The following is a 12,907-nucleotide window of genomic DNA, read 5'->3' on the forward strand; positions in this document are numbered from 1 at the left end:
TAACTGTTAAAAGCTATTAGTTAAAGTTATTAGTAACTAATAAAGTTATGGTAATCAATATTCGGACACAGCCCTAATGCTTTTGCGCCCTGCGCTTTAGACTTTGTGCCTAGATTGTTAAAATAGAGCCCATTAAGTCAGAATTTGCCAGCGGTATGAATAATTTTGAGCTGGACCGAACATACATGCACATGAAATAACAGGGTGATTATAGTCAAATAAGTGTTAACTGAAATAAAATACATAAAGAAAATCTCTATATCAGCTTGTTGGCATGAAAATATTTCTCATTTTCATTTATTTTAAATTTAGGTAATTTTATATTAATTATATAATAATCTGTTGGCATACAAATTATACACGTATTCTATGCTTTAAGACAGCAATTACAGTAATTGAAGATGTCTGCATATGTTTACACAGAGGCAAGTAAAGGAAAACATGGCTGTCATGAGTACCAATTCTGTCCTTTGACTTCTATTTCATTTTAAATTCAATTATATTTTTATCCAAGCCAACTTGCATGGCATTTGAAATACATATTTCCGCTCTATGTGTGAGCTCCCTAGGAGCTAAACGTTTGATCTTGATATTTTACATGTAACTGATACAGTAGAGCTGAGCAAACGGATAGAAAGCAATGCTTGAATCTGACCCAGACTTGCTTAATCTGTGGCTAAATCGTTAAGGTGCTGCATGGCTAAATGTGCATGAGCAACATTTAACATCCAGCCGATTTCCCCAGCTGTGAATAACAGGCCTGGCTGTCTCTGTTTCCATGGCGATTAATGTTCCATAATGCCCAGTTGTTTAGTTATTACTAATAATGACTCGGTTCAAGCACAGCAGGGCAGATTCGCTGCTTAGAGGTTATGACCAACAGATGCCAGAGCTTTATGTAACATTAATCCAATCTGTCTATCAGCAGAAATGCAGCCTCTGACAGACACTTTCTTACAATATATATAAAGGAAATTAAAGTAGCTGGAGCAAAAAAAACTTTGGGTTGATGGATGGAGTCTATAAATAAAAACTTAATTGATCATAATTGAAATAAGTACAGCAGTATACAGTTGAAGTCAAAGTTATTCTCCTTGCTGTTATTTTTCTTTTTCAAATATTTCGCAAATGATGTTTAACAGAGCAAGACATTTTTCACAGAATGTTTGATAATATTTTTTATTCTGGAGAAAGTCTTATTTGGTTTATTTCGTAAAAGCAGTTTAAGTTTTTTAAAAGACAATTTAATGTTAATATTTTTAGGCTCATAAAGCAACATTTGTTTTCGAATGTCTACAGAACAAACCATCATTAATTAATAACTTGCCTAATTACCCTAACTTGCCTAATTAACTTAGTTAAGCCTTTAAATGCCACTTTAAGCTGAATACTAGTATTGAAAAATATCTGATCAAATATTATGTACAATCATTATGGCAAAGATAAAATAAATCAGTTATTAGAAGTTAGTTATTAAAACTATTATGTTTAGAAATGTGTTTAAAACAAATCTTTCCGGTAAACAGAAATCGGGGAAAGAAATATACAGGGGGGTGAATAATTCTGACTTCAACTGTTTAAAAAGTGTGAATTTGTCTTGAAAGAAAAGTGTAGGCAAATGAAGTCTAAAAAGATCCTAAATACTGTTTTCTTATTTTGAGACAAGACAAAAATGTCAACACTGGATGGTCCTATTTATATGGCATCTAAAAATAAACACTCCACTTTATTAGGTACACCTGTCCAACTGATCGTTAACGCAAATTTCTAATCAGCCAATCACATGGCAGCAACTCAATGAATTTAGGCATATAAACATGGTCAAGACGATCTGCTGCAGTTCAAACCGAACATCAGAATGGGGAAGAAAGGTGATTTAAGTGAATGTGGCATGGTTGTTGGTACCAGACGGGCTGGTCTGAGCATTTCAAAAACTGCTGATCTACTGGGATTTTCACGCACAACCTTCTCTTGGGTCTACAGAGAATGGTCCAAAAAAGAGAAAATATCCAGTGAGCGGCAGTTCAGTGGGCGCAAATGCCTTGTTGGCAGATGGGCTACAGCAGCTGAGGACCACACCAAGTGCCACTCCTGTCACTCCCGATGAGTCTCGATTTCTGCTGAGACATTCGGATGGTAGGGTCAGAATTTGGCGTCCACAACATGAAGGCATGAAAGCCAGCCAGTGTATTCATCTTCTGATGGCAACTTCCAGTAGGATAACGCACCATTTTATAAAGCGTGAATCATCTCAGACTGGATTCTTGAACATGACGATGAGTTCACTGTGCTCAAATGGCCTCCAGTCACCAGATTCAAATCCAATAGAGCACCTTTGGAATTGTGGTGGAACAGAAGATTTGCATTATGGATGGGTATATGCCAAATCTGCATCAACTGCATGACACCATTATGTTAATATGGACCAAAATCTGTGAGAAATATTTCCAGTACCTTGTTGAATCTATGCCATGCAGGATCAGGGCAATTCTGAAGGCGAAATGGAGTCCAACCCGGTACTAGTAAGGTGTACGTAATAAAGTGGCCGGTGATTGTATGTTATGTAGTTAATACAGCCAGCCGACAATTGAAACCTACTCACTAAAATGTAAAATGCGCCAAAAAGAAAAAGAAAGTTCTTTTCAAAAAACATCAACAACAACAAAAAAAAAACACTTTACAAACACTTGAGCCAAAAATATCAAAATTTCAATAAGAGTCACCTAAAACACACACACACACACACACACACACACACACACACACACACACACACACACACACACACACACACACACACACACACACACACACATATATATATATATATATGTATATGTGTGTGTGTGTGTGTGTGTGTGTGTGTATATATATATACATATATATATATATATATATATATATATATATATATATATATATATATATATATATATATATATATATATATATATATACATTTTATTTGCCTACAACAAACATTATTTAATGCGTTCCTCATGTTTATTTAAACATTTTTTTTCTCAAAAGACACACGTATTCCAATTTTGGTTCTTGCAACACATGTAAAAACAACGTTTGGAGAGTCTCAACTTTTTCTGATTTGTGGTTGTAAATAAACACAACACTAAATAGGTTTATGTGCACACTGAAATTGTGCTACTGTTCAGTTCACCCCTCAACTGTTTCATTCATCTTCTATTTTATGAGTAAAAATACTGGCTGAAGAGCATCATATCACGAGGAGGTCATCGTATGCTGAACGGTTCATTAATTTAACTGCTTTTGCCAGTGTATTGGTGCTCTTCATGGCCTCTGAGCTGCATCTCGCTGCCTTTAATAGCATTCATTGAGCCCTTGACCGTTTGAACGGCGCATTTAACCTCAGCGCATAAATATTGATAGGGCACAGCGATGCATTATAGCTCGCTCTCATTTAATCTTTATCTGGGAGAAACGCTATTGATCTCTGTTTAGCAGCAGGAGCGGAGTTCACGTGTGCTTCAAATGCATTTAAACTCAACAGGCTTTTGGCCAGTAGCTTCATCTGTGGTGCCTGCCAAACACACTGAGATGGTTTAATTTGGGGGTCAAAATGACTTGGTTTGGTTTAGGGTCAGTTTAGGGTCAGATTTATTTTAAAAATAAATTAATAATTCTACACTGTATCTAAATTGATCTAGAGTGACAGAAAATACATTTATTATGGTACAAATGATTTAGTTCCAAATGATTTCACGTATTGTTTTTAACTACAGAAAAATGTGAAGTAGCACTAGTTTTATTGCAAAGAGATACAATACACAACGTACGTAGACACTGTCACTTTTACAGTTTAAATTTCCTAATCAGGATAAAGAGGAAATATAAATTTCTACATGACCGTAACAAAGCAACACATCCCTCTTACATCATTTAAACCAAAACTATTTACAGAAGAAAAGGGGTGTAAGCAATATTTAGAGTAAAAATACATCTTGAAGTTCGGTAACACTTTACAATAAGGTTCATTAGGTAATGCATTTACTAACATGAACTAATCATGAACAACACATGTACAGCATTTATTAATCATAATTGAACATTTACTAATGCATTATTAACATCCAAGTCCATGCTTGTTAACATTAGTTAATGCACCATGAGTTAACATGAACTAACAATGAACTACTGTATTTTCATTAACTAACGTTAACTAACATGAACAAATACAGTAGTAAATGAATTGCTCATGGTTTGTTCATGTTAGTAAATGCATTAATTAATATTAACTAATGAAACTTATTGTAAAGTGTGACCTAAAGTTTTATAGCAAAAAGACATTAGGTTGAATGGAAGTTGTGAACTCAATCCATTTGGACCAAAAGTCAACAAATGTATCTTTTTGATAATGCACGCAATATGTAATTTTCTCCTTAATATATTTTTCGAAACAGTAGCACTACACTCAGCGGCCACTTTATTAGGTACACTTAGTACCGGCTTAGACCCGCTTTTGCCTTCAGAACTGCCTTAATCCTTCGTGGCATAGATTTAACAAGGCACTGGGTATATTCCTCAGAGATTTTGCTCCATATTGAAGTGATAGCATCACGCAATTGCTGCAGATTTGTCGGCTGCACATCCATGATGCAATCTCGAAACCACATCTGAAACATTCTCTATTGGATTGAGATGTGGGGATTGTGGACGCCATTTGAGTAGAGTGAACTCATTGTCATGTTCAAGAAACCAGTCTGAGATGATTCACACTATGACATGGCGTGCTATCCTGCTGGAAGTACCCATCAGAAGATGAATACACTGTGGTCATACAGGGATGGACATGGTCAGCAACAATACTCAGGTAGGCTGTAGCGTTGACATAATGCTAAATTGATACTAATAGGCCCAAAGTGTGCCAAGAAAATATCCCCCACACCATTACACCACCACTACCAGCCTAAAATTGTTGATATAAGGCAGGATGGATCCATGCTTTTATGTTTTTGACACCAAATTCTGACCCTATCATCTGAATGTTGCAGCAGAAATCGAGACTCATCAGACAATGCTTTTATAATCTTCTGTTGTCCAATTTTGGTGAGTCTGTGTGAATTGTAGCTTCGGTTTCCTGTTCTAAGCTGACAGGAGTGGCACCTGGTGGGGTCTTCTGCTGCTGTAGCCCATCCGCCTCAAGGTTCGACGTGTTGCTCTTCTCCTCTGACCTCTGGCATCAACAAGGCATTTGCGCCCACAGAACTGCCGCTCACTGGATGTTTTCTCTTTTTTTTGGACCATTCCATGTAAACCCTAGAAATGGTTGTGCGTGAAAATCTCAGTAGATCAGCAGTTTCTGAAATATTCAGACCAGCCCGTGCTGCCATGTGATTGGCTGATTAGAAATTAGCGTTGACAAGCAGTTGGATACGTGTACCTAATAAAGTGGCCTGTGAGTGTATTTTCAATGTTGATTAGAAAAAGATAATTAGAAAAATCTCTGATCACGTGGCTCTTAAGACTGGAGTGATGATGCTAAACAATAATATTTGACAGCACAGGAATTAACAATTATTTTGAATTGTGACAGGATTTTTATTTTTATTTTTTGCTTTACGGAGTTTGTTCTGTAATCGAATATCTAGGAATAATTATTATTTATAGGGATTTATTTTATGTTCATATAGGATCTAAAAATACAGGTGACAAGCTTCCATTAAAGATGTCCTGCTGACAGTGATGTTTACGAGAGCCCATATAGCAACACCATCTCTCTGGAAGAGCTGTCTGCCTCAAAATAAATGTCTAGTGTGTTTTAGAATTTTTCTTTGCACATGTACACACACACACACACACACACACACACACACACACACACACACACACTCTCAAACAAACATCCAAACAGAGAGCTGCTGTCATTCTCCTCTGCAAAATATAGCATGAACAAGTTTACACTGAGGATTAACATTAGTATAAGCCAATCACTATTATTATTTAGCTCATTTAGCACTTTAATATTAACACTCTTAACACAAAAATGAAGAAGATTTCATAACATTTAGATTGTACCTCTGTACCGCAGAATTAATAAACCGGGCTGAGTGGTTCGTTCACTGCTAAACTGTACTGAGATCTGGTTACTAGAGCTCCGCAGCACTAAACCCCTGGATAATCCTGAGCTGTTGGCCAGAATGGAGGTCATGGGTCCACCCAAATCCTCCAGAACTGCCTCCATTCCGTCATCCAAACTAATGTTCAGCACCTGTAATACAAGGGAAGAATCAGATAAATTAAATGGTAGGCCTTGATATTTCTGATTTACATGACTGCGCTCTGTAGATAAATGTTCAGCTGAAAGCGTGTTTTGGAGGCACTTCAGTGGGTCTGGTATATAAAAGTGTACATGGAGGCTTCTTTGATCGGTTTTGTTGCATGTGTTCCTGAGATAAGCATATTGACCAGCGGTGTGTGCCGCTCTGTGCCGGTGTGACGTGTTGAGCTGTCCAGTCGTATCAGAGCTGATACCGATACACACGCTGATATAGCTTGACAAACCCCTGTGAGAGAGCACAGGTGAAACACTTTTCTTGTTGCATTACAGACGATCAACCTAGGCTCATTCTGAAAATGTACCGCTGTATACATTCTTGAGAGTGCCAAATATGTCCCAGGAGCTTCGTTTTTTTGCAATTTTGTTTCGCAAATCCACCAGGAGCCGCTGTGTACACTTTTTGACATCTCAAATTTCTCTCGCGAGTGCCATTTCTGCCTGCTTTTCACACGTATATCCACCAGAGGTCGCTGTCGACTGACTTACTGACTGACTGACCTGTCGACAGTTTTAAAAAGCAATACAGAAAAAGAAAAGCCCTCATCTGTGTTTTATTTTTTTTTTTACCTCATTTTCAGATTTTACCACATTATCACCCTGTTATTTACTTGTTTATTTTTTTGGCTGTTGTTTTGGTCTTACCCGTTTGGTGGAACCGTTTTTTGCCGGACAGTGCATTTCAGAGCATTTTGGAAGGGCACTTTCTATCCAAGACTAAAAAGGGCATGTGCACTGCACAGGTTGAGCCCTATGTGTGCACGTGCCTGGTCTTAAGTCTACCAACGTATATATGGCAAGCTACTGGACAAACTGGCAACAGCAGGAAAGTCGTCCATATGAAGGTAAGCGGTCAGCTGGTTAGCGGGTGAAAAGGAACGGCGTCATACCGCCCCGTAGCATTCATACGTAGCTCTGGCTACATTATTTCATGATCTCCAAAAGTGTATATAGGACTACATTTTTAGAATAAGCCTTTGTTTACCATAATATATATAAGTGACATTAATTTAGATTCATATTCAAAGGGTCTCGAAAGACGTTCACAGACTATTACAGATTATAAATACAACAAAATAAAAATATTTCATTATCAAAACGGACAAAAACATTGAACAAATTGGCTGTTGTGTTGTGTTTTTGATCCCCTTTAAAAATGAACGGGTGATTTAAAAAAAAAAAAATTTTTTTTGGGTCACACTTTTTTAATGTATTTTGATGGTCTGTTTGTTGAATTTAGGTTACATTGCATCTACATGCCAACTAATTCTCATTAGACTATAAGTAGACTGTTAGGTTGGGGATAGGGTTAGTGTAACATGTACTTGCAAAGTTTCTTATAGTCAGTTAAATGCCTGTTGAAGGAGCAAGTTTCACTAAATTTGATTTACAAAAGAATTACGCAATTCAATAAGAGATTTGTTTGTTTGACTATTGGAGTACACTGACATGCGGTGTTTTTTAGGCTTTCTAAAATCAGTCTCATCTAAATAATTTTAAAAAATAAATTGCTGTGTTTTGTTTATGTCAAGATCAATACCAATTAGGGCTGCACGATATTGGAAAAATCTGAGATTGCGATATTTTTTTTTCCTGCGATTTTAAATAATGCGATTTAAATACAGTTTCAAAAGAAAGCTTAAATAGCACTATTGCAGTTTTCTGGGGAGTCCAATCTGAATAATCACAATGCTTTGCTTTGTCACGTTTCTAGTCAAAATATCAAAAAATTCTTAAACAAGTAAAACATTGTTTTGTTTTCAACTTGAGAAGAAATAAGTCAACTTATTCAATTTTCCTTAAAATATTCAAAATTGCCAGTGGGGTATGTAAAAAAACAACAGTTTTTTTGTTATGAAATGTAGATATTTGGACTAGAAACAAGAAAAAAAAGTTCTTAGAATTCATATCTTGCAATGAGACTATTGCGGGTGCGCACATTGCGATTTCGAGGCTGAAACAATATTTTGTGCAGCCCTAATTGTCAACCATTTATTAGGAGTACAAAATACAGGTTTCCTTGATTAACTGAACAAACTGGCTCATTTGAATCATTCCTTCAGGTACTGAATTAAGGTCATGTCCACATGAGCACAGGTATTTTCAAAGCTACATTTTTTCCACACTTTTTTCTTCACTTTTTTGACACGGCTGGGTTCACACCAAAGATGCAAATGAGGCAAATTCCTAATGTTCGCAGCAAACGCATTCCGTATTTAATGTTGTTCACCCACAGGACAGTAACCCACCTCTGTTCTCACGTTTGCATTGATTTGTATGCAATTTACTTGTGCAAATACCTAATTCTTTGTTTGGTGTGAACCCAGCATAAAAGTATCATTATTGCCGCCTGTTGGTTTGACTTTCCCTTAACATCCATGCAGTACATTTTTGGCTTTTATGTGGATTATCTTTTGTCAACTAAATTAGGGAAACCCAGTTTATAAAAATACCCGTGTACATGTGGATATGGCCTAAATGCCACAATGGTGGTGTTTTGATTCACTGGCGTAAGCGAATCATTCAAAAACCTGTACAACGGCAAGCCATATTGATTTGATTCACTAAAAAACTCAAATTGGTCATTCATTCTGGAAGTTTTGTTGTAATAATGCATGTTGATGGAGGATTGCACAATTGAAAACCTTTATCATTTATAATGAATTGCAACAAACATTGATTCCAGTGACAAACTAATAATGTTCTGGATGCCACTGCCATGAAAACTGTAATAATAACTATACATATAAAGAGAACTAAACAACTTATTCTAGTTTAGCTCGGTCAGATCAGTGCTGTATAATGTTTTGTGTGCAATTGCAGCTACAAAAAATGGTCATCTGACAGAGGTTGAAGGAGCCAATGACCTGGAGCAAATCTTCATAGATCTGAATGCATGATAAACTTAGCTTCCTATTTCTAATGGATTTGCTTTCCCCTTTCCCTTGTGATGTAATAGTCTCAAACGCCGAAAGGAGTAACCGTCCCTGACACTATTTTGCTTTACATATCTCTGTTTTTTTTTTTTTTATGACGCCCTATTGAAGCCAAGGTGAGATTAATATCAGCTGACAGCAATCTCTCCAACTGAGACCTCCAGTAAAAAAAACTCATTTCACATGCGGCATCAGGACCTTGAAGCTCCCCTCAGGTTCAGGCGACTGCTTTCTGTGAATATTAGCCAATTTGTTCTGCCATAATGTGAGCTTCTTCAACTCAAAATGCAATCGAATGCGCACAAAGACCTTCATTTCCATAAAGCGGGTCTAAAAGTGTGTCAGCCATTGTTCAGTTGATGCTCTCTGACCCCAGAGGTTGGGCAGAGTTAGCGGGGCAGTGTGTATGGAATAATATGAGCGCCGGCACGGTCAACAGGTCGACAAGCAATTAAAATGAAATAGTGTTGAGAATCCTAATGATTTGTGGCCTTTCACAGGACCTTTGTGGACTCCAGCAGACCAGTTTGTGGAACGTTAATGAAGGTCTAGTAGGACCCAGGAGAGGCGGCAGTGTGAATACAAGGTACTTTTAATTACAGCTCAGCTAAAACTCCAGTTTCACAACTAAACACTCAGCAGACAAAATATTGATTAGATCACGAACTGCTCACAGCTACCCTGATGTTCTGTGAATGAATATAAATGATGGATTTGGAGGGAAGCTGACACATGTACTTCGGTTTCCACAAAGTCCTCGTAACACAGTAAATGGCTAGATCTGTAGTCTCGTAAAAGATAATGATTGTATCACAAAACACATTAAACAGGCTTTGAGGTGAAAATACACCTACATGTACAGTTGCATCCCAAATGACACAATATAGACCAATGTTTCCCAACTCTGTTCATGTAGGCACACCAACAGTCAGTGGCTGATTTAGGCATGGGCAATATGGGTGATCGCCCAGAGCTGCATCTTGCTGGGGGGCGGCACGGAAAAATAACGGTACCCACTATAAGCTTAGAGAGATTTACTTTATGTAAGTATATTAGTTCAGAGTGGTAGACCCAGATTAAAAACGTTAGGGGCCATTCACATTTGCCATCTTTTGCATGCGCAAGTTTGTTATTCTCTATGTGCAAACGAAACAACGCTGGTAAAAGCAAACTGACGCATGCGCACAAACCATTCCCGCAAACTTCATGCGCTGCTCTGCTCCTGGTTGTTTACATGCATGCCGATAAATTACACGCTGCTTATGCACTGTGAAACCGGAGACTTTTATGCAGAGGTGTCGGCACATAGCGAATTTTGCAAATCAACAAATCTAAAGTTATAATATGATTATTTTGAGCATGGCTATGAAGCAGAAAGGAGGGATAATGACCTAATAATATTAATTCTCGGCCATGAGACAACAGATAATAATTACATAAAACTTTAGTTTTTTGTATTCTATAGAATTGCCATTAATATTCATGAAAACAATGTCCTAAGTGATCTTAGCATATACTCCAGTTGTGTCTCTACATTGTTTTTTCAGTTACATTTAGGATTGATTTCTGTTATTTATTTAGATTAATAATTGTATAATAATAATAATAATAATAATAATAATAATAATAATAATAATAATAATAATAATAATAATAATAATTTTTTGGGCGAAGCAGTGGCGCAGTAGGTGGTGCTGTCGCCTCACAGCAAGAAGGTCGCTGGATCGCTGGTTCGACCCTCGGCTCAGTTGGCGTTTCTGTGTGGAGTTTGCATGACCCCGGATTAATAAAGGGGCTAAGCCGACAAGAAAATGAATGAATGAATAATAATTGTATTTATTTGTAATAAAGAATATTTATAAAAGTGTGTGTGTGTGAGTGTATACATACACACACATATATATATATATATATATATATATATATATATATATATATATATACATATATATATACATATATATATACATATATATATATACATATATATACATATATATACATATATATATATATATATATATATATATATATATATATATATATATATATATATATATATATATATAGTGCTTATTAATATTATTATTATTACTATTATTATTTTAAATAATTATTATTATAAATAATTAAAATATATGTTTTTGGGTAGTGGGGGCATGGCCATTATGTCTAGCAACACCCCTGGGTTACTTTACTGGACTATAGGATAACGCAATGATGATGAGTTTGCAACAAAAAATGCAAGAAAGGTCCAGATGGAGGGAAATATTTGTAACATTTTAATTTGTTTGTGTGCTGTATATATTGTTTGTTTGAGACAATTACATGTGTTTCAATGGGAGTAATAAAAAGTCAACCACATAGTTTCAATATTGGAAGAGAGAGAGGGGGTTGGGGGTGGCTTGTATATGGGGTTATTCGCCCAGGATGCCCTTTAAACTAGAACCACCACTGCCAACAGAACATATTTTAGATGTTGCCCTTATCTGACCTGTTACCTTCAGGTTTTGGAGTCTCTTCTGATGAGTTGATTTAGGTGTGTTTGATTAGAAAGAGGTTGGGAAAAAAAAGAAAGAGTATTTTAGAAAATGTGTTACTTTATTACTCAAGCCGAAAGAGAACAAAGCGTTCATTTTGAGTAAATGAAGCCTGCAAACACTGTCTCTTCTGTGTTTCATGCAATCAGGTGGAACTTGTTATCGTTCCTGTCAGCCGTCCAACTTGATACGGTTCGATCGACTGCGCTGCAATTTCTGAGACCTCTAATTTTGGATTGATCAAACGAGAGAGAACCGCATTTAAAAAGTGATTGTGAGGAGACAGAACATAACGCGTAAAACTTTTTTGAGGCAGATGCTGCCAACTATCTCTCTCTCTCAGGTATTAGGAAAGGCCTCCTGTCTGAAGCTGTTAAAGTTTCCTTATGGAGTTTCAGGAGGAGCGTCGCATTTCAACGTGTTTGACTGCCGCGCAGCTGCTGCGTCAAATTAAACTAACTTCTCTCTACAGTAGACTGGATGTGTTGGAACAGAAGGAGGGCAACTCTGTTCTGTGCTGAATCATACATATGATGCACACTTGGTTTTTCTGACATTTTAGATGTGATGGTTCATCAGGATGTGGACTAAATATTTGCACTTCAGTAAAGTTCATGCAATATTCACCATCAGTAGACGAGGTTTAGCTACACTGTGAAAAATTGCTGTATAATTGACAATTTTATCAGCAATTTTAATTTGCCAGTAATACTGAAAAAGTACAAGTTCACTGTAAATTATCAAATTCAATTGTGCTGTAAAACTACAGCACAGTTATAATTGCTAATTTACCATGCACTTGTAAATTTTACAGTATTACTAGCTAAATTTACAAGTGCACTTTAAATTAATAATTACAACTGCTGTAAAACTAGTAACAGTAGTAGTAGTAGTAGTAGTTGTTGTTGTTGTTCAGGTAGTAGTAGTCAAACAGTAGTAATAGTTGTGGTAGTAGTAGTAGTAGTATTAGTAGTTGTGGTAGTAGTAGTAGTAGCAGTAGTATAAGTAGTTGTGGTTGTAGTAGTAGTAGTTGTGGTGGTGGTAGTAGTAGTAGTAGTAGTTGTTGTAGAAACAGTAGTAATAGTAGTTGTGGTAGTAGTAGTAGTTGTTGTAGGAACAGT

At 36.5% G+C, this 12,907-nt stretch overlaps 1 protein-coding gene across 4 annotated transcripts in view; it reads right to left on the bottom strand.

Annotated features, from left to right (window-relative positions):
- sez6a (seizure related 6 homolog a) overlaps positions 1-12,907 on the bottom strand; it is a 105,107-nt gene that overhangs the window by 30,617 nt on the left and 61,583 nt on the right. For all 4 annotated transcript variants that reach the window (XM_073915076.1, XM_005169184.6, XM_073915075.1 and 1 more), the window contains one exon: positions 6,052-6,244. In XM_073915076.1, the coding sequence (XP_073771177.1) occupies positions 6,052-6,244 (193 nt within the window). The remainder of the gene's footprint in view (positions 1-6,051; positions 6,245-12,907) is intronic.

Source organism: Danio rerio, chromosome 10 (genome assembly GCF_049306965.1).
Source record: "Danio rerio strain Tuebingen ecotype United States chromosome 10, GRCz12tu, whole genome shotgun sequence".
NCBI classification, from domain to species: domain Eukaryota; kingdom Metazoa; phylum Chordata; class Actinopteri; order Cypriniformes; family Danionidae; genus Danio; species Danio rerio.